Source organism: Alternaria rosae (genome assembly GCF_020736505.1).
Source record: "Alternaria rosae strain MPI-PUGE-AT-0040 chromosome Unknown BKA58scaffold_7, whole genome shotgun sequence".
In the NCBI taxonomy this organism is placed as follows: Eukaryota; Fungi; Ascomycota; class Dothideomycetes; order Pleosporales; family Pleosporaceae; genus Alternaria; species Alternaria rosae.
The window spans coordinates 845,532-866,607 of NW_025763576.1; the positions used below are offsets into that span (position 1 = coordinate 845,532).

Sequence of the window (21,076 nt, forward strand, 5' to 3'; positions counted from 1 at the left end):
AACGTAGTAGCTGGACGAGCTGATAGTAATTGTTCAGCCTTTTGCTATGTTTACTGATCGGTGGTCGTCGACGTGGTGCATTTTGTCAGATCCGCCAAGATCCGATACTTGATCTTCTATGGCTGACATGTACTTGCTGACGAGCACCGCTTACCCAAGTGTTGCTTTTCTGGATGGAGCTAAACGAATCTCCGCTCGACGATTGCAGCCAATTCACAGATGTTCGCTGATCACTGGTATGTCAACGTGTCGATTATGCGATCCATACGGAGCCGATTAGACATAGTTATATGTACACTAAGAGCAGGTAACCACCCATAGGCTCTGTCTGGTATACGCCACGACAATGAAACAGAAAGAAAATAATGCTGACTCGCTCATGCAAAACCTGTCTTGATCATATGCTTTTTGTTCTTCTCCAACACCGTCTAAATTTGAAACTCCCTTCTCATCCCCAGACCCTTCTCTACGGGGCACGTATTAGAATGCTGGACGGTCATGAACGATCATACAACCGGAGCTGTGATCTCTATTCGGCAGCTGCAGTAGGTTTCGATTCGTACGCTGTTTTTGCTGTAGTGGTCAAGTTTTCTAGCTCGCCACTTGTTTCGCACATGGATCGGAATGAACCGCCGTCTTTTCGGACAAGATCGTAGGGGTGGCCGTATTCTATGACTTCACCCTTGTCCAGAACAAGGACCTTGTCATAGTCGATGATGGTTTGCAGACGATGCGCTATCGTGATGGTTGTGTTCTTGATCTGACGAATGGTTTCTTGGATCTTCGCATCGGTGGCGTAGTCGATGGATGCTGTGGCTTCATCCATCAGCAGAACCTTGGGTGCCTTCAATAGCGCTCGCGCTAGGCACAAAAGTTGTCGTTGACCTTGTGACAGGTTGGAACCAGATTCTGACACCAGCGAGTTGAGGTTCTTGAATGGGTTTTTGTTGTCGGCCTCCATCGCAGCTTGTGCCGCTGCATCGTTACGGTCCACAGCACGCCCATCAGGCATGACCACAACAGTATCTTCCTGCGTTTCACCACGATCCCAGTCGCGGTTTGCCAGAATGGACCCGGGGTTTGTGGTAGCGGCTGAGTAGCTGCCGTTGACATCCGCTGTTACGGCATTTGTTGTGGGGACAGGAATTTCGACAGCGCGAGGTGGGGTGGTTACTCCAGTAGGAGTGACAGAGCCGGATGTAGGGCGTGATAGAGTAGAAATCAGATTGACTTCGCGCAGTGCGGTGTAGATTTCTTCATCAGTGAAGATAGAGAAAGGATCGAGATTGCTTCGGATCGTGCCTGTGAATAGTGTCGGATCTGTGTTGTGTTAGCATTTCCTCGATCATGGTGTTTTATAAGGATGCGCTTACCTTGCGGTACCATGACGACGTTCTCCCGCAGATCATGCAAGCCGATCGTACCAACATCAATGTCATCGATCAAGATCTTGCCCTTCTCAGCCTCCAATGCCCGGAACAAGGCAAGTGCCATCGAACTCTTGCCGGCACCCGTTCGGCCTACGACACCGACCTTCTCGCCTGGAAGGATCTTGAAAGTCAAGTCTTTTAAGACAAGGTCAAAGTCAGTCCTGTATCGCGTGCTGTAATTGATAAACTCTACGGATCCCTTGCTTGGCCAGTTGGATGGTGGACGGTTCTCCGAAATGACAGATGGAGCTTCCTGGTCGACATCGAGGTACTCCTTGACACGCTCGACCGAGTTCATGTTCTGTTCATTGGCGGAGTAGAGACGGACGAACCACAAGACGTTCTCAGTGAAGGTAACAGCATAGGTAAGTGCGAGACCTGCGGCACCTGCATCAATGCGTCCAACGCTGAGCACAACAAAAGCTCCGGAGAAGAAGGCGACCATGGCACCGACGACGTCTACTCGGAACGCAAGCCACCTGTTAGCTGCCCAGAGATAGATGAACGGACGATGTTGAGTGTTAATCTTCGTCAGATTCTCGCGGATGAAGCGGCGTTCGTCACCGTAGGCTCTGATAGTCGTCATGCCGGATAGTGTCTCGCCAAACTGTTGATACAGCGGACTTCGATGTACGGATTCTAGTCGCTTCAGGTCGCGGGACGAGTTGATGTAGAAGCGACCGATGAGGAAGTAGAGGATGGAGATGAAGAAGGCTGCTATTAGAAAACCAGGAGTAATGATCGAGATAAGAATGACGATCGTGATGATGGAAGCGAAGCAATGGACAACACCAATGGCGACTGGCGCTACCTCTTGATCGACAGATTCAATGTCCTTGGAGAACCTGTTCATGAGCTGACCGAGTGGTGTCTGATCGAAGAAGCGGAACTTGGCATGCGTAACCTTTTGAATGAGTCGTTCGTGTATGCGTTTGGATGCAGCGAGAGACCCTCCAAACAGGAAACCTTCTCGTAAGAAGGTGATAAACATGAAGATGAGTCCAAGAACGGCGTAGACACCCAGGAAGTAGGCAGAGTTGACGTCTGGGTTCGGCGCACTGAAGGTAGTCTGCATAGTGTTGTAGGCGTATGACTGCTGCTCCGGTTGCGTAAAGAAAGGAATGTTCCAGCTGCAGGTGCCACTGTTCATGCATGTTCCCATACCACTTATTGTCGGAGCATGCGTTACCGGAGATTGGTGATGGTTGCTCGTCACAGCATAGCCCTTTTCTGCGTACGCGTTTGCCCATGTGCGGATCCAGAGATTAGTAGATACCGAAGAGATTTGCGCAGCTACAAAAGCAATGGTAGCACCAAGCCAGTAGTACCAGGGGCCCATAGCTCGAAGATACATGGTGATGATGCTCAGCTTAACGCCTCCCTCTGCCTTCTTCTCATCCTGACTGTTGCTGGCTGGCTTCTTCTTAACGTCCGGCTTGTCATTTGCGGTGCCGTTAGCAGATCCGTTAGCGTGATTGGCATCGCCGTTCGCCTCCTCACCAGCATCTGAGAGCTCTTCGGAAGGAGGTTTGGACGCTCCTCTTGATGCGGGCCGTGATTTAGTAAGATCCTCGGTAAGCTTTCCTGAGTTGATGACCTCGTCTGCTGTGCCTTGTGCGACCACTCGGCCGTTCTCAAGTGCAACAGCAAACTCTGCGTGTGGCAAACAGAGGCTGACGTTGTGTGTAACGAGGATACAAGTTCGGTTCGCCATGAGTCGTCCGTGAAGTGCGTAATGGAAGATCCATTTCGCAGTGTGGGCGTCGACAGCGCTCAGAACATCGTCAAGAAGGACGTGACGAGCCTTGCTGTACAACGCACGGGCCAATGAGATTCGTTGTTTCTGGCCTCCAGAGAGCGTAACACCCTTTTCTCCCACTATCGTCTCGTCGCCAGCATCAAGGATCTCAAGATCTCGCTTCAGAGAGCAGGCTTCGAGAACCTCATCGTAGCGCTTCTGATCCCATGGACTCGCGAATACGATGTTATCCTTGACCGTACCGTTAACAAGCCAAGCTTGCTGAGCGCAGTAAGCTATACTGTCAGTGAGTCCAGTGTCAGGGTCGGGAGTCAGGTCCTCTCGGCTAAGTCCACCTGGCAAGTAGACATTGCCCTTGAGCTTTGTCATTTCACCAAGTAGACCCATGAGTAACGAGGTCTTTCCAGAGCCAGTGGGTCCAACAACAACGTTGAGCTTGCCGACACGGAAATTCAGATTAAGATCCATCAGTTTGAAAGCATCTGCTGACGCCTGATCTGCCATGTCAGTTCCGCCCCAGCTAAATGTGCCGTTCTCGAACCCAATAATGGCTTGACCATCTTCATCCTTCTTCTGAGTTACAAGCTGCGAGTATTTGTCCGTCTCGGGTTCAGACAGATACTCCTCAATACGATCGACCGAGACCTTGGATTCTTGAACGTGCGCTACCATATCTGCGAGTTGGTCCAGCGGGATCCTCAGAATTTGGAAAAGCGAGAGGGCGGTGAATGCGACAGATGGAATGAGCGCCTTATGTTCAACGTTCGTGTACACGAGGAAGGACAAGAATGTGATTAAGACTGGCGAGCCCGACCATATCGTAGCTGCTACCGCCCACAGAATGTATCTTCGTCGCAGATGCTTGAGCTCAACGTACCGCTTTTCGTTGACCAGACCAATGAAGCGTTGTTCCCAAGCGAAGAACTTGATGATCCGGATGTTGGTGAGGACCTCGTTGGTCGTGTGAATACGGGCATCGGTGGCCGCGAGAATAAGTTTCTGAATCTTGGAGAATTGTCGCGCAACATACATGTTGATCGGGAGCAAGAAAACCATCATACCAATACCAGCAATCGAACTGTAACCCAAGATACGGTAGAGCAAGAAGATAGCCACGACAACTTGGACTGGGGTATTAGCCCAGAGGAAGTGTAGATAAGCGCAGATCTCGCTGACTTTGAAAGCGTCGACAGCCATAAGGTTGATGATGGCACCGGTGGTGACCTGAGCGTCGGATTCTGGTTTCGATGCTTCTTCTTCTTTCGAGGCTCCAGTCGCCTTTTTCTTGTTCTTGCCGAAGGTGAAGATGCGCTTCAATCCCTTGGGTTCCTCATCTTGTTCGTGCTTCTTCTTTTCCTCGCCCAGGGCCTTTTCAGTAGTAGCAGCTGCTCGACGCTTGAGTGCTTTTGCGTAGATTTCTCCAATGATGACAGCGCGTAGGCGGATGCAGATTTTTCGACCGAGCCACAGCGCTTGGCCGTCAGCAAGTGCAGATAGACTGCCTGAAACGAACAGTAGAATGACGTAGAACCAGGCGGCATTGGCAGGGGTCTGTTCGGGCTTCTCAACGTATTCGAGAATGACCTTGAGAAGCAATGTCGGGGCGAAAGTGAGGAAACCAGAAATGGCAGCCCAACCTGCTTGTATGAGTAGACCACGTTTGAAATGCTTCAAAAGATGGTAGGCCAAGCCGGATGTCTTCTTGACCTGACGGTAGTTCGCGATGACAGCTGCAGCCTTGTCCTTGGAAGGCAAGTTCCAGACATCGGTAAGCTCGTATGTCTTCTTGTATCCTGTCCATACGATCGGATCGACCCAGCTGAAAGTGGCAAGCGAGAAAACACTGGCGATAGGTTCCCGGGCTGGCGCGATGTCGCCTTCATACTCTAGCTCCACCGCCTTGTTGCCTTTCCTAGAGCACAAAGAGATGAGGAATAGTAGCGAGACGAGGACAAAATCGCCAATCATGAGCTTCCGGTGTAGAGGCGATCGCGGGTGGATGATGGCCGACCGGAACAGGAGGACGCTGAAAACCCATTGGAACCCGTAAATGAAGGCAGTGTGGTACCACAGCTTAGGAAACGAGAATCTGCTGGTGCTGGAGAACAGCAATCGCAGCGAAGCCAGGGTGGCGATGTAGGCCCAGACAGCAACATTGGCAATGGCCGCAAGCTTGCCGTGCCTGCCCCAAACATTGGTGACCATCACAGCGACGTGAAGTGCCAGCTGAGCCAGTACCGCCACTTCCTCGAGTATGACGACCGTGAGCTCTCCGCGGGGTTTGTCTACGGCCATGGTGGAGACTGTGTTGACGGCATGAAGCGCGAGATCTTCGTTTCGATCAAGGTCGTCTTCGGCATCTTCGTAGGCTTCGTCGCCATCGTAGCGAGGACTCCGGAAAGACCAGACATTGGAGGGGTCTTCGAGGACGCTGTAGGCGTGGTAGTATCGGGACGCGGTGGCGGCGACATAGAGTTGGACCAGTAGATAAACGACGGATATTCCGCATACTATGAGAGGGAATAGTGTTTGAAGATAGCTGCGACGTGTTAGCTTTGTGAGCATTCGTGCTGGTGCATCGCCTATCGGATGGCTGCAGTGGCATCTGAGACATCGCGTCGTGGCGCAAAGTAAAAGAAAGTACCTACTCTTGCTCGAAACACCTCGAGAAGTCGTCTCTGCCCCAGAACGGGCCTCTACAGTGGGCGAACATGGTGTCTGCCGCAGTTGTACGAGACCTGTTGTGACCTGTGGTGGTGTTCAAACCTCCAGCACTCGCACTCGCTATTGACGGCTGTTGAGGCGCATTGGGACTAAAGGAAGGACCGGAGGGTGTATTCGCGCCTTCTGCTCGATTGCGCCGAAGTAAACAAACGGCGGCAGGGGGCCTCCAGGCGACTGTGGACAGGGTAGGGTGGTTTGAGGACAAGAACTGCTTCTTCGGTTTGCGCTTCCACTTGCCGCAAGAGCTTTTCCAGATCCGCACTGACGTTCACGCACGCGTGCCCGAACCGACAAATGATGTAATTAGATATTGCTGCCGATGTGCAACCGAGATGCTGGGATCAGATAAGATAGTTGCAGATCAGATAACCGGCCCAATGTAATAACGGGTGCAACGAGCCACAGCCTGAGCGGTCGCAAACTACTCTATCAAACCGTCACCGTGGCTGCCCGTGTGGATATAGCAAGCAGTCTTACAGAGAGAGCTAGATCGTCACGACATATCGTTTGACAGGGTTCGTCTCCGCTTGACTCAAGGTGACATGGTTGTGCAGCAGACGCACCAATGCGCATGTGTCACAGAGCAAGCCATGCATCCGTCTCACGGCTTTTGTCGCGCTCTGCCACTCTGCAGCTTCACACTACCGTACGGTCACATATTGACCGCCTCCATTAAGTTTCCAAGAGTCATATTCCGATGAGTTCGTGACAATGGCTTCAAGGGCGAAAGGGCTGGACGAGGGCGCGCTGATACGTGCCGTACGCCTCCCGCTTCTAGATTGGAGGTATCGGTCGTGTCGTCGGTGCAACTCAGTCTTGTGCACGTTACTAACTGCGTCGGTCTTCGCGCCATGTCTTGCCTGATGCTTCTCTTCACTACCAGGCAGGCCGTAGCAACTGGCGCATGCTACGGAGGGCCCATGTCAAAGAGCCTCATGTTCGCCCTAATCGTAGAGGCCGATAAGCACCAAGGAATTACACCGAACTCATAAAAGAGTCGAGAAGAGTCATAACGAGTCGTAAAGAGTCACGATGGACCTTCCTATACCGACGACAGCTCTATCGCGGGCTGCCGGACATGGCAAAGTCCAGATGTCCGGGGTACTGTGATGGCTGCAAGCACCTCCGCGGCTAAGGGTACCTAGTGGGACCAGGCGTTAGCTTCCCCACAGCTTACCAATCCGTCGCTGCCGTGCACACCATCCTGTAACGCTGCTGACATTGCCAATAGGCCCTTTGTTAGGCGCATCCTCAATGTCGGTGAGAGAGTCGCACACATGCCGCCCCAAGTTACTTGCTGGCGCCATCTGCGCAGGTGCCGGTTCCCCTGGCGCGCCCAACGCCTTGGCCAGAGAACACAGCGTTGAACGCCGCGCAACGCTCGAGTCCTGCGACATGTGAAAACGGCCTGATTCCGCAGTCTTCGCTCTCGTCATACCAGGGACATCCTTAAAGCATCTGCAGTCGGAGCGCGAAGGTTTGGCGCCGCCACTGTGGTACAGGCGTCTGTCTACAATCGCACAATGTACCAAGTCCGCATGCGGGAGAAATCGTGCTGGGCTAGAACGACAAACCGCGCTGAGCGACATAGTTCAGAAGTCATGCTGATGGCGACATGGACAAGTTCCTACCCAAGAGATGGTAATCCTCCAATGTCGAACAGGAAGGTACGATGAGGCACGTGGTAATGTCGCGGCGTGACCTGGGTAATCAACTTCTATCGAGAACAGCAATTGACGATCTCGTGCCCTTCTATGTAGTCAATGTTTACTTCGATGCAGCCTAGTTTTGACGGCCAGCTGGAAAGCAGCCAGACAACACTACCTCTTCACATTCTCCTTACCTACACGAACGATAGTTACCCTCCCTAATTCTCATTAGCCTGCCTGGATAATGCCATTAATCGAGGCTGGAAATTAACATATTCTGCATCTTTGCTCATGTTGACATTACAATAGCCAACTACACGCTTCAACCGCCTGGACGCCTTCAAGCTTCCAGACACCGTTCGATCGAAGCCCACTGTACGCCTTCTAGCGAGAAACACATGGAATCGCCGGAGATAGTCAACGTGTGACCATCTCGACTCGCCAGCCTGCTATCACTGGACGCCACATGTTACGCCTCAAGCCTTTGCCAACCTGTCAGAAAGCTTACAACTTTATAACTCCATCTCAAATGCGAGTTGGCTGCTGAAATGCAAGTCATACATAAAAGGGCGCGCATACGCGTACTTGAATGTCGACGCTGACACGGCTCATGGCCTCTCTTTCCTGCAAAGCGCATTGGATTATGTGGTTTGGAGGCTTTGCTGCGCTGACACCGGGCTTTGCGTGTTGGGAATTGATTCGTTCATGAAGGCTCTTGTGTACTTTGACGCGGGATGCAGCATTCGTTCCACCGCGACGGGAGTTTACGTGGTCTACAAACGGCACGGCTACGCATCAACACGTTCACCGGGAAGCCGACAGATCCGCCCTGAGCAACAACACGGGCTGGACACTGTAGTATATAATCTCACATAGTTTTCAATGATACTGTTGTTTAGAAAGGAAACACCCTCCTCTTCGAAGATGCATCCTACACTCTCAGCAGCCGTGCTTCTAGCATCTCTCCTCACATCTCCCGCCTTCTCAACCACCACCAAACACCACTCCTCATCTTTCCATCCCAGCACCATCATAACCCGAGACGTAGCCATCATAGGCGGCGGCTCCTCCGGTACCCACGCCGCAATCTCCCTCAAAGACGCCAACAAAAGCGTCATCGTCGTCGAGATCAAGAACCGGCTAGGCGGCCACACAGAAACCTACACAGACCCAGCAACCGGTCTCGCTCAAGACTACGGCGTGCTAGTCTACCATAATGAGAGTACTGTCCTTGACTACTTCGCCCGCTTCGACATTCCCCTCGGACCCCCACAATTCGCGGGCAACGACGCAAACTACGATTTCAGCACTGGTCTCGCAGTCAACGTCAGCGCACCAAGTGTAGAGGACCTCGGCGCTGGACTACATAAATACGCTGCGTTCCTTGCTCAGTACCCCGAGCTGGAAAGCGGCATGTTCCTCCCCAGCCCCGTCCCACAAGACCTAACCATACCGTTCGGCGACCTCGTTACCAACCTCGGTCTCGAAGCCGTGGTGCAGACGACGTTCAGTACGAATCAGGGTATCGGGGATATCCTCAGTGTGCCCGTGGTGGAGAATGCGCGTGTCAACGGGTTAGGCTTGATCCAGCAACTCGCTGCGAATAATCTTGTTTCGACGGCTCGCCGTAATAACAGCGAGTTGTATGGGAAGGCGCAGGCTGAGCTCCTCGATGCGGATAGCTTGTTGCTGTCTTCTGAAGTTGTGCATGCCGCAAGGAGGGAGAGTGGCGTGGAACTCGTTGTCAAGACACCCGATGGCGTCAAGATGATACGCGCCAAGAAACTCCTTATCACGATTCCGCTGCGTCCGGATCTCCTTGCGCGTTTCGATCTACGGAAGCGGGAACGTGAGGTCTTTGGGAAACTTATCGATGCTGGGTATTATGCTGCTTTGGTCAAGAATACGGGTACACCTGACGATTTGGTCATTTACAACCGCGCGTCGGACACCCCGTACAACCTCCCTGCCCTGCCGGGCGTCTATCTCATGCAGGCAACCGCTATCCCTGGGGTCAAAGCGATTTACTACGGTTCCCAACGGTCGAATGCAACATATCCTCTTTCTGATAACTTTGTCAAAGAGGAGATAATCGCGGGTATCAAACGACTGCAAACGGCAAATCCTGGCAACTTTGAACCTACTGAACCAGAGTTCGTGGTCTACACATCACATGCGCCGTTCTACATGCAAGCTAGACCTCAAGACATACAGGCTGGCATTTATGACAAGATGAACGCGCTGCAGGGATTGAGAAGCACGTATTGGAGCGGTGCGACGTTTCGGGCGCCTGATAGCAGCGCGCTCTGGAAGTTCAATAAGGAGATTGTGCTTCCTATGTTGATGGAGGGGCTCTGAATATTGAAAATAGATAGAAGTGATAGCATATGAAACATCGATTTCTTCTCTGGATATATACAATGCTTGGTATGGAAGACGCGTCTACTGTCGAGCCTTGGCGACGGGTGTCCAGGGAGAGTACTTGGGCTTGACACTATTGGTTATTAGCACACAACCGTCCGAACTTCGTAACATCTGAGACGTACGTGTTGTAGGGCTTGTATCCTGAACGGGTCCATGTAAGGGTCGGCCTGTGCTCCTTTGGCTCCCAGACGCGGACCTGGCGCTGCAGAAGCGGGTCTGCGGCTGGTGACTTGTCGACCATGTATGACATCCAGGCGTGCCTATGTGGATAGTCAGATGTATGTTCTTCGCAGGGCTATATTTCGCGGTGTTTGGTGACGTAGCGTACCATCCGGGCTCGATCTGAGAACTGTCACAGCGTCAGCTTTGCTCCATGTCTTTACGTCCAATGCAACATACGGATCGAACTCCTTGTCTTTGTAGTCTACCCAGCGGGTCCGGACTATGGCGGTCAGATACATGCTTTCTTCTCTGAGATTCCCGAGTCTTACGAGGAAGCTCCTCCTCCAAGTTCTCAAAGAACTTGTTGCCGTACTTGTCCTGGCCGATCAAGGTTCCGGCTTTGGTGTCACCTATGGCAGATTAGCCCTTCGCATTCCCTGCCAATTCTTTCGTACTCGAGCGTACCGATGTTCTAAACGTGCGGGCGACTCGATCAGTCTATCTGCGATGTAAGGTGAGGGCGCGGGGATGCAAGCGTACCGCCATTTGGTGGCCATATTCCTGCGGACGTGTTAGCATTGCGGTATCAATTCCTGCGGTGACTGAAGCTTACCTTGATTCCGATTCGGCGCAGGTTGCGCAGCGTTCTCATGAGCGTCGACATGGCGGCGTTTGGTGAATTCAGCGTTCGTGATGCTTGTCGGATGTTGCTGCTTCGCGATTGACGATGCCAAGCACCGCTCTCACGCCTTTCCCAAGACATGTTAGCGTCAGAGTGATCCTTGTCGCCCAACCCCAAAGTGCATCAAAACTTCAGGAGTCGAAGCACATACCAGCATCCGGCGTCATAGCGAGTGGTCAACATGATAATAAGAAGCTTATTACGCGCCCAAGCACCGAAGATCGCGGGGAGGAGAAGTTTCCGCATCCCCACTCGGACATTCAGGACAACGCGAAGATATTCGACCTCGAGTGCTGAGATGGCTTCACCTGTGCCTCAGAGCCAAGCGTCTATGCTTGCGACGATAACGACGGATTTGGATAAGATTGCGCCGCGATTTGAGATTCAGCCAGATCAGATTGAAATTCTCCAGACGCCTGCTGAGTTCTATCAAACATTGAAGGTAGGTCAGTTATCGTTGCTGTCATGGTTCCCGCTCATAGCATATCACACTTTCCCCCCTTCCGTTCTATCTCTCGAATATTTCAACACATGCAAGACAGCAGTCGTTTCGATTTCTCAGTTAAAGTGGTTTTGTATCATTCTGCCGTCATCTGTCAAGGACAACGCTTTTCTCTAAGGTCCACTTCCTTCTGCCCTGTACTGTATGGGAACTTCATGCCATCTATCCATCTTCGATGAAAAAGCCAAGACAGAGATGCAGTGAGCAAGCTTACTCACATTAATATCCAATCTGTACTAATATCACCAGGACAAAATATCAAAAGCTCAGCGCCGCATCTATCTATCAACCCTCTACATTGGCAAAACCGAACATGAACTCATCTCTACTATCCGGGATGCACTCCAACGCAATCCCAATCTCAAGGTCTCTTTTCTTACGGACGCTCTGCGCGGAACCAGAGAAACACCAAACCCTTCAACCGCCTCCCTCATGACACCTCTCATCTCGGAATTTGGACCAGACCGCGTAGAAGTACGCATGTACCACACACCCAACCTAACCGGTCTGCGAAAGAAGTATATCCCAAAACGCATCAACGAAGGCTGGGGTCTACAGCACATGAAACTGTACGGTGTTGATGACGAGATCATCATGTCCGGAGCAAACCTAAGTGAAGATTACTTTACGAATCGTCAAGATCGGTACCACTTGTTCAAGTCAAAAGACTTGACAGACTATTTCAAGAGAATACACGACGGCGTCGCGAAGTTAAGCTTCGACATACAGCCAAGCACGCAAGAAGGAAGCGGAGGCTACACCATGACCTGGCCAACAACCAACGCCGCGCCCTCACCACTAGACTCGCCCTCGAACTACAAAGCCGGTGCAGAAAAGCACCTCGCCCACCTCCTCTTACCACCCAACTCCCCAACCACCACATCTCCTTCACCCTCCACCTCAAAAACAACAATCTACCCCATCCTCTCCCTCGTCCCGCTCCTCCCTTCCTCAACCGAACTCCCCGCCCTAACAAAAATCCTAACCCACCTCGCCAGCCCTCCCCTTCAAAACTCCTCCTGGACCTTCACAGCAGGCTACTTCAACATGACGCCCTCCTTCCGGCGCCTCCTCCTCTCCACGCGCCCTGCCTCAGGCACAGTGCTAACCGCACACCCCCACGCCAACGGCTTCTACGGCTCCAAAGGCGTAAGCGGCATGCTACCAGCCGCATACACGCACCTTGCGAAATCCTTCCTGCGGAAAGTAAAACACGAAGGGCTCAGCGACAGTATCGTGCTCAAAGAGTGGAAGAAGGGTATGGTGGGTCAGGAAGGCGGGTGGACGTATCATGCCAAGGGGCTGTGGGTTACGTTTCCTTCGGCCAACGGAGGGGAGAAGGAAGATCCCAGCTTAACGGTTATTGGTAGTAGCAATTATACAAAGAGGGCTTATGAGTTGGATCTTGAGGCTAATGTGGTCATCGCGACGGAGGATCCGGGGTTAAGGAAGAGGTTGGGCGAGGAGGTTAGGTGGTTGGGAGAACATGCTAAGGAAGTAAGTGAGAAGGAGTTTGAGAGGCCGGAGAGGAAAGTTGGGATGGATGTTAGGATGGCGATGTGGGCTGTGAGGGTGTTGGGTGGTGCTTTGTGAGCAAGTTTAGGGAACCCATGTATATCAATATGTATCAGAAGCATGCGATGTTATGTTTGTGTAGCACGGTGAGACAACGCAGCACTTGAGTGATTGTAGCTTTTACTTTGTTACCATTAGGAGCTATTTAAGAGGTGTGATGGGTATATGCGCAGAAGCCAAGAAGAAAACAAATCGACATTCAGCTTGCGCTGCCAAATTCTTTGCATCTTGTGCCACGACTCCGAAATATCAGACCAACAAGATCTCTTCTTACATGTGACCTCTCTAGCTCATTCAGGGGTAGACCAGCAATTCCGAGTTGCTCGCCAGACTACGAGTCCCCGATCACCAACAACGCGGCTAATGGTATTCCAGATGCCGTCGTCGGCGAAGTCCATGTCATCGAGGTTCAGGTGCTGTCGATAGCTCCAGACTTCCTCCAATGAGACCTCTTTTGAGGTGTTGGGGCTTTGATATGGTATCAAAGCATGTGCTGATCGTGGTGCTACGACGTACACGGAGCCTCGGTCGACCTTTGGTGGTTTCCTTGTCCGACAAGGCGGTAGTGCTTCCTTGACCTTCTCGATCATTTGTTCGGCTGGGCAGCCCATGAGATCGACGGTCTTGAGCTCCTCGTTTTTGCCGTTCAGTAGCCACGTTGGCGGACTGTACGTCTTCCACCAGAACGCATTGGAAACTGTCTCGTTCGTCTTGGCAATGTTCATCTGAACTGGGACGATGCCGCCTTGGTGGTATACGCCCATCAGGATACCGAGGGCAACGTTAAAAACTACCCAAGTGATGATCCAGCTCTTTCGAATGCGCGGAGTCGGTAGGCGTATCGAGGAGAGTATTAATGGTACGGCGGGAAGTAAGAACCGAGCTTCTTGGTGTGGGAAGATGCTAAGAAGTGCGACGCCAGATATAGCTGAAATGAGAATCATAGAGATATGCGCCCTGCGCAGAAAGAACAGAAGTGGTGCCGCCGGACCGAGGAGTTGAGGAAGATTAACGAGGAAATGTTGGTATCGTGGGTGTATGCCATGCTGGGCAAGGTTCGCGGAATCCGAGTTGTAACGGAAATTATTGAAAGGTGTGATGACGGCGCCGCTGAGGAGTTTGGAAAAGGTGAATTCGCCAGGGGTATAAAACGCCGTGTCTACGCAGATAGCAAGGAAAGCTGTGAAGAGAGCGAACGTTGCAAGGAAGACCAAAGAGAACGGTCTGTGGGTGTCAGTGAAGGTCCAGAAGACGGCGACAACAGCCTTAACTTACTTGCGCTGGAAGTGGGAAGTGGGGTAGCAAAGTCGTCGCAGGAAGAAGCAAGAATGCTGGAAAGGTGATGCGATTAAAGATGCCTACGACGACCATGAAGCCGAGGATGGACGAAGCCAGGATGCCAGAGCGCTTCTGCACCTTGCGTTAGCCGCATATCCTAGATCGGCAAGCGGACCGAAACAACTCACCTTGTCGTCCGTTATCCTCTGGATCAAGACCAGGCTCCAGAGCACCAGCAGCGTCTCGATGCTGTTCGAGAAGGTATGTGTCTGGAACGTCCAGGTCACATACGACGATGCGACAAGCATTACAGCAACACGACGCGCGCGCGGCGAAGCGACCAGCTCGTGGATGGCCCAGTCCTCCATGACGACACTCAGCGTCAACATGAGTACGCGCAGTGTCCAGTATACGACCGATGGCGAGACGTCATACCCGAAGCCCTCCCATAGCCAGCGCAGGATGTACATGGGCCAGCCGTATGCGAGCCATAGCGGGAACGTGCTGCGGATGGGGTTCTCGGAGGTGAACTCCCAGGTTTCGTGGACGGGGTAGGAGAAGACGCGCCCTAGAGACAAGTCAGTCGTGGCTGTGGGCGCATACGCAGACAGCGTCGCGACATACCGGCAATGACCTCGGGGCCCTGGAAGTTCTCGTCCGGGTGCAGATAGCTCGGCGATAGTGCAAAGTAGATGCGCACCAGGATCAGGAGGAAATAGACACGCCGCCACATGGTGTCGAGAGTCGAGATATGCCGTTTGAGGGTTTGGCGGGGTTGAGCAGGCGCATATCTGTCCGTTGGGATGTTTGTTTTCACAAAGTGAGGCCAACAAATGTTTTAGTGGCCTACGTCAATCACCAGTTGCACGCGGATAGGGGGGCCGGTTGCAAGAGCGAATGGTGAGTTATGCTTTGCGACTCGTGCACTGTGATGATCTGCAAACTACATGGCGAGGAGAAGCATGGCAGATATATCGGCCGACTATCATGCGGCCTGATCAGATGCGATGTGGCAGCAATCGATGATACATCGGACTTGTCCACGGCTGTCTAGGCTGCAGCTGCGGATCCGTTGAACGGTCACGTGGCGCAACATCAGTGGATCAGGTACCCAGGTACCCCTTCAAGGATACGTGTAGATGGGCCTGGAGTTTATGCGGCAGATCTGATGCTGCGGTTCTGGTATGAGCACTACTGAAATGTATCAAGTAGTCTCTTGAGTCACAGCGCATTTGGCCCACTGCCGACTCCAGGTGGCTTGTCTTTGCGTACCTGGGTGGATGTCGCCGTGGAATCAACGCACATCTCAACTAAGGACAGATATCTGGAACGGATCGTATTAGCCCCAGGCATCATGCTCCGTGAGTCAAGTTCACGTCGCGTTCTGGTAACTTCTGCCGGCTGTGTGCGGCATGGAGTCATCCTCCGTGCTATTCGCGGGGGTCCGCCCAAAGTTCAAGTGAGCGCAAACACGGTACAAGCTGCTGGCCCGCAAACGAGAGGGCAGCAATTCACAATGTCTTTCTTGAATCAGCAAGCAGCAAAGTGAAGCCGTCTAACAAAGCTGGTTCAAAGCACATACAAGCCGTGTTCTCGCGTCACTACAGGTCCTCTTTGATGATTGCAGCCTTGCGCCTTGCCCCATCGAGCGAGCTTGGCGCCTGAGCTTAAACAGCGAGGCGGAGTTGGACCTTGGTTGCCTCTCTCACCCTCACAGCGCGCAAACGTGAAAGCAAAACGCCTTCGCCTATATAATCACTGCCCTCCCGAGCCCCAGACGCTCTTCTCAACACACACTCTCCGCCTATCCCCAACAACTGTCGGTTAACCCCAGCCGCTCAACTCCATCCACAGCTTACCCCACTTCTACACCCACCTCCAACACCTCACAACAAAGCTGTCGCAATGGCTGCCACCAACTCCGAGGGCGTCAAGATGATCAACATCACCACCTCCGACGGTATCCAAATGGACGTCGAGCGCCCCGTCGCCGAGCGCTCCATCCTCATCAAGAACTTACTCGAGGATCTTGGTGGTGAATCCTCAGAGTCCATCCCCATCCCTAACGTACGTACTCACCTTCCCACCTCCACCAAGAACAGCCACTAACATGTCGCAGGTCAACGAGGCAGTCATGAAGAAGGTCATCGAGTGGTGCGGCCACCACAAGAACGACCCGCCCGCCACCCAAGACGACGACTCCGACTCGCGCAAGAAGTCCACCGACATCGACGAGTGGGACCAAAAGTTCATGCAGGTCGACCAGGAGATGCTCTTCGAGATCATCCTCGCCGCCAACTACCTCGACATCAAGGCTCTCTTGGACGTCGGCTGCAAGACCGTCGCCAACATGATCAAGGGCAAGTCCCCCGACGAGATCCGCAAGACGTTCAACATCCAGAACGACTTCACCCCCGAGGAGGAGGAGCAGATCCGCCGCGAGAACGAGTGGGCCGAGGACCGCTAAGTGCGCGCGCCTGGGTACGCTTGACCTCTTTACCTCCGTGTCGCATTGGTCAACGGACCGCGGACAAATACGGACCGGCCGGTGCATATGTTGAAGGGTTTTTGTCTCCGGCGCAGCGGAGTTCATGGGTGTGATATTTTTCAAAGCGCATAATGCTGAGACTGTCCTTGTTTTGGGCACCAGCAGGTTATGGACATTACGGTGGCTTACTGTACGTTGCATTCGATACGCCCGTTTGTGACGTGTTGCAGGTAGCTCAATCAAAACGTTAAATCATGGTTTCCCGTCTCTTACCTTTTGTGACTCCGCAATTTACCTCGGCTTTCCGTATGACGCGATCTCCAAGTTGCGAAATTGGGTGTCGCGATCACCAATCAGTACTCGCTCGGCTCCTCTATGTCACTGCGATACATCGTGGTACAATATAATCTGAAGTTGAAGGAGATTCATGTTGAACTGGTTGTCATTCCGAGTTGAGCTTGTTCTTCTATACATTTTCATAACCCACGCTCGAGCTAAATATCCAAAACGCCAATACCAACCACAGACGCCTTCAGTAGGCGTCTCTCCCTACAACGTCGCATATTTACCACCCCCTCTTAGCGAGCTTCTCATCCTCACCCATGCTACCACAGTTGATACCGACCATAGCCTCACCCAGATCCATGCTAACCTCCATAAGCACCTTCGGGTCCTTGTAATGCGTAACCGCCTGAACAATAGCCTTGGCCCGCTTCGCCGCATCCCCAGACTTGAAGATACCAGAGCCGACAAACACGCCATCACAGCCCAACTGCATCATCAACGCCGCATCAGCCGGCGTCGCAACACCGCCCGCCGCAAAGTTGACAACGGGCAGACGACCCAGCTTGGCCGTCTCCTTGAGCAGCGCGTAGTCGACTTGCAACTCCTTTGCGTACGAGTACAGTTCCTCGTCAGACATGCTCTTTGCGCGCGCAATCTCGCTGTTTACAGTGCGCATGTGGCGCACGGCTTCGATGACGTCGCCGGTGCCGGCTTCACCTTTTGTTCGGATCATGGCTGCGCCTTCGGAGATGCGGCGTAGGGCTTCGCCGAGGCCGCGGCAGCCGCAGACGAAGGGGATGCGGAAGGGGTGCTTGGAGACGTGGTGGATGGCGTCGGCGGGGGTGAGGACTTCGGATTCGTCAATGTAGTCTACGCCTAGGGCTTCCAGGATCTGGAGTGTCGGTGTTAGCATACGGTCTTCCTGATTTGAAGGGACTCTGGATGTACCTGGCATTCGACGAAGTGGCCAATTCGTGCCTTGGCCATGACGGGAATGGTTACTGTGTCCATGATTTCCTTGATCATCTTGGGGTCGCTCATGCGGGCTACACCACCCTGGGATCGAATGTCGGCGGGGACACGCTCCAGAGCCATGACGGCTGATGCACCGGCTTCCTCTGCTATCCGTGCCTGAGGGTGGTATTGGTTAGCAAATGGTCGCGTTACCCAAACCACCGCGCAGTGATCTGGAGAAGGCGAGACTTACTTGCTCGGCGTTGACAACGTCCATAATGACTCCGCCCTTCAACATGCGTGCCAGACCGGCCTTGACGGCAAAGTTGTTCTCGCCATCCTGTGCGCCGTGGCCGTTTGTGGTGGGGAGTTCAGTTGCCATTGCGAAGTATCGTGGGTTATGACCGGAGTAAATCGAACAAATGTCGGAGGTAAGGTAAGAGTAAAGTAAGATCGGGTCAATTAGTAGTGTAATAGAGCAAGATACTTTCACAGACGATGAGGTATTAAAGTCTAAGGGAAGGAAAATAAGGTGGGATCGTGAGTCAAAGTCGTCCGCGATGTATTACCTGTACATGTACCCGCGGCATCGCAATATTTTTTTGCCTTTGTAAGGTCCCTCCATCCCGCCTTCGCAACTCGGAGGTTGCCCCGCCATGTTCCGCGGCGGCGTAAGGACATCTAGACCCCGCTATGCGCCCTTTGACACACGCGATGCATATGCGCCAATCAGCCGTCGGGAAAGTGCGATCCATGGCCGTGAATTGCCGTCGGCTTAGTCAGAGGATTTGAATGGTTTCATTTGGTTATGTAGTGCTGTCGCTGAGAATGGTACAAGCTGTCCCGTCATCTGATGTGATTTCGGGCCGAGTGGGGCAGTAGCCGGCCCTGGACCCTGATAGACGGTGGAAACGCCAGGCTCCATGCATGTCGCCGTATACACTACTAACGCTGTAAGTATGCCAATGCCGTGCCAATACCGAAGACTACCTTGCGATGCATAAAAGCGCTGTTCAGAATGTTGGCACCCGAAACCTCTAGTAGGGTGCTGTCTCCCGCTTCAACCACTCCAATGTCAAAGAGTCATTCTCGAAGAATTTGCTCGTCTTCTCATAGACCTCCTTGTGGTATTCGTTGATGAAGCTTTTCTCGTCTTCTGTAAGCAAGCTCATGTCGACAAGGTTCCTGCAGTGTGGAGTCATCGTTACGTGTTCGAAGCCCAAGAATGGCTTGTCGCCGAACTTGTGCTTCGTCTCGACTTCTCGGACCATAACCATGTTCTCGATACGAATACCGAACTTGCCATCCTCGTAGTATCCGGGTTCGTCAGATACCACATTTCCTACAGCCAAGGAGACTTCAGAATATTGAACCCTAGTGCCAATTCCGATGGGACCCTCGTGTACGTTGAGGAACGAACCCACGCCGTGTCCAGTGCCGTGACGGTAGTCGAGACCTTCCTGCCATAGGAACTGGCGAGCCAGACTATCTAATGCGAAGCCTGTTGTACCTTTGGGGAACTTGACGCGCTCGAGAGCCATGTTGCCCTTGAGCACAAGCGTATACGCGGTACGTTCCATCTCGGTCGGTTCCGTAAAATGCATGGTCCTCGTTGTGTCTGTGGTACCGTCTCGATATTGCGCTCCAGAATCGCAAAGGTATATAGCTTTAGGGTCGATGACCGAGCACTCACCCTTCTCCGGCTTGTAATGAATAACAGCTGCGTTCGGCCCCGTCGATGAGATGGTGTCGAAAGAAAGACCCATGAACATGTCGTGCTTCTTACGAATCTCCTCGAGCTTGTCGGCACCGTCAACTTCATCGAGCGTGGCCTTCTTGTTGATGAGTTGGTCCTCCAGCCAGGCGAAGTATTCGCTCAGCGCAGCCCCATCACGGATGTGGCATTGACGCATACCCTCTAGTTCGACTTCGTTCTTGACTGCCTTTGCATCTCCGACCGGACTACGGGTTTCTTCGACCTTGTCGTCCCCGCCAAGGGCCTTGTTCAGGGCCCACGATGCTCGGTTGGAAGTCAGGAACTTCTTCTGTGCCTCTGTCTTATCCATCGCCTCGAACAGCTCCTTGCTCAGCGATGTGACATCTCCAAATATAGCCTCGTATGGTCGGATCGTAACCTTGTCGCCCAGGTGCTTCTTAACATCCTCGGGGAGCTTGCTTTCGTCGACATATAGGGTGGCTGTGGTGGACGTGACGACGGCGTAGGAGAAGAATACGGGGTTGTAAGGAATGCTGCATGTTGTCAGTGACGTACTCTGATCGGGAGAGAATGCTCATACTCGCTGCCGCGGAGGTTGAAAAGCCATGCGACCTCGTCGAGCATAGATACGACGAAGCCTAGGCTCTTCCGCTTCTCAAGTTCCTTACGCAGGTCCTCAATCTTGTCTTCGAAGCTCTTTCCAGAGTACTTCTCAGGCTGCACAATGACTTTCTCGCTCGGTCGGGAGGGCCTTTTGTCTCCCCATACTAGGTCGATCAAGTTCTCGTCAATGGCCTTGTACTCGCCGCCTTTCTTCTTGATCTTGTCGGCAAGTTTGCGGGCGTCTGCTGCAGTGACGACGCTGGGGTCTACGCTGACGACCTTGCCTCCCTCGGCCTGGTCTGCGGTCCACTCCTGGATGGTAGGTACATCCTGTATGCCTTGCTTCAGCAGCTCCCAATTGCTGTCCAGCTGCTTCTCGGCCTGGTTGAAGTAGCGTCCGTCGGTGGACAGGGCGGCCTTGTCGTGGGTGATGACTGCATAGCCAGCGGAGCCAGTAAAGCCACTGATGTATTCTGAGCGGTGTCAATGGGTGCGGTGCGATAGGTAGCGGGGGACTGACCTCGTCGCGCGTCACATGGGGCAATGTATTCGCTCTGGTGGCTGTCTTCAGACGGGACCACTGCTATGGGTCAGTCACGCCTCATCATATGTCTGCGCGGGCACGCCTACTGTAGATATCGACATTGCGCTCCTTCATGAGCTTGCGGAGGTCCGCCAGCCGCTGGGTCGTGTCTACCTTGGACATGTCGATGGCACGCAGGGCAGCAGAAGCGTGGAAGGGTCTGACTCGGAAAGATGGCGTCCTTGCGGCTACATATGCAGCAGCTGTCGCGTGGGAGCGCCCTAGAAAACGCGGGAGGAGCATATAGGGTATGCCACGGTT

General features: G+C 53.0%; 8 protein-coding genes across 8 annotated transcripts; 3 read left to right on the plus strand and 5 right to left on the minus strand.

Annotated features, from left to right (window-relative positions):
• Positions 1–404: 404 nt before the first annotated feature.
• BKA58DRAFT_207624 (ABC transporter type 1, transmembrane domain-containing protein) lies at positions 405–6,373 on the minus strand. Its single transcript, XM_046165977.1, has 3 exons — positions 5,838–6,373; positions 1,374–5,728; positions 405–1,320 (listed from the first exon to the last, which is right to left on the minus strand). Exons 1-3 carry the CDS (start codon positions 5,900–5,902, stop codon positions 530–532), a joined length of 5,211 nt encoding a protein of 1,736 aa, XP_046023246.1. The 5' UTR covers positions 5,903–6,373; the 3' UTR covers positions 405–529.
• Positions 6,374–8,486: 2,113 nt separating this feature from the next.
• BKA58DRAFT_412714 (uncharacterized protein) lies at positions 8,487–9,920 on the plus strand (the record flags this gene model as incomplete). The annotated part of the gene is made up of 1 exon (XM_046172372.1): positions 8,487–9,920. The coding sequence occupies one exon, from the start codon at positions 8,487–8,489 to the stop codon at positions 9,918–9,920; it is 1,434 nt and encodes a 477-aa protein (XP_046023247.1).
• An 84-nt stretch (positions 9,921–10,004) lies between these two features.
• Positions 10,005–10,812, minus strand: BKA58DRAFT_319590 (NADH ubiquinone oxidoreductase subunit NDUFA12-domain-containing protein; the record flags this gene model as incomplete). The annotated part of the gene is made up of 8 exons (XM_046167724.1): positions 10,005–10,056; positions 10,109–10,246; positions 10,315–10,335; positions 10,386–10,428; positions 10,478–10,558; positions 10,614–10,620; positions 10,689–10,709; positions 10,762–10,812. The coding sequence occupies 8 exons, from the start codon at positions 10,810–10,812 to the stop codon at positions 10,005–10,007; spliced, it is 414 nt and encodes a 137-aa protein (XP_046023248.1).
• A 316-nt stretch (positions 10,813–11,128) lies between these two features.
• BKA58DRAFT_318643 (uncharacterized protein) lies at positions 11,129–12,925 on the plus strand (the record flags this gene model as incomplete). Its single annotated transcript, XM_046167683.1, has 2 exons — positions 11,129–11,272; positions 11,582–12,925. The coding sequence occupies 2 exons, from the start codon at positions 11,129–11,131 to the stop codon at positions 12,923–12,925; spliced, it is 1,488 nt and encodes a 495-aa protein (XP_046023249.1).
• A 272-nt stretch (positions 12,926–13,197) lies between these two features.
• BKA58DRAFT_470878 (Alg9-like mannosyltransferase family-domain-containing protein) lies at positions 13,198–15,348 on the minus strand (the record flags this gene model as incomplete). The annotated part of the gene is made up of 5 exons (XM_046175208.1): positions 14,810–15,348; positions 14,374–14,753; positions 14,183–14,317; positions 14,119–14,131; positions 13,198–14,066 (listed from the first exon to the last, which is right to left on the minus strand). Exons 1-5 carry the CDS (start codon positions 14,916–14,918, stop codon positions 13,198–13,200), a joined length of 1,506 nt encoding a protein of 501 aa, XP_046023250.1. The 5' UTR covers positions 14,919–15,348.
• A 742-nt stretch (positions 15,349–16,090) lies between these two features.
• BKA58DRAFT_441599 (Skp1 family, dimerization domain-containing protein) lies at positions 16,091–16,652 on the plus strand (the record flags this gene model as incomplete). The annotated part of the gene is made up of 2 exons (XM_046173831.1): positions 16,091–16,252; positions 16,305–16,652. 2 exons carry the CDS (start codon positions 16,091–16,093, stop codon positions 16,650–16,652), a joined length of 510 nt encoding a protein of 169 aa, XP_046023251.1.
• A 586-nt stretch (positions 16,653–17,238) lies between these two features.
• Positions 17,239–18,294, minus strand: BKA58DRAFT_319520 (SOR/SNZ family-domain-containing protein; the record flags this gene model as incomplete). Its single annotated transcript, XM_046167721.1, has 3 exons — positions 17,239–17,850; positions 17,907–18,089; positions 18,166–18,294. The coding sequence occupies 3 exons, from the start codon at positions 18,292–18,294 to the stop codon at positions 17,239–17,241; spliced, it is 924 nt and encodes a 307-aa protein (XP_046023252.1).
• A 477-nt stretch (positions 18,295–18,771) lies between these two features.
• BKA58DRAFT_460387 (putative Xaa-Pro aminopeptidase P) lies at positions 18,772–21,058 on the minus strand (the record flags this gene model as incomplete). The annotated part of the gene is made up of 4 exons (XM_046174760.1): positions 18,772–20,162; positions 20,210–20,705; positions 20,753–20,812; positions 20,863–21,058. The coding sequence occupies 4 exons, from the start codon at positions 21,056–21,058 to the stop codon at positions 18,950–18,952; spliced, it is 1,965 nt and encodes a 654-aa protein (XP_046023253.1). The 3' UTR covers positions 18,772–18,949.
• Positions 21,059–21,076: the final 18 nt, after the last annotated feature.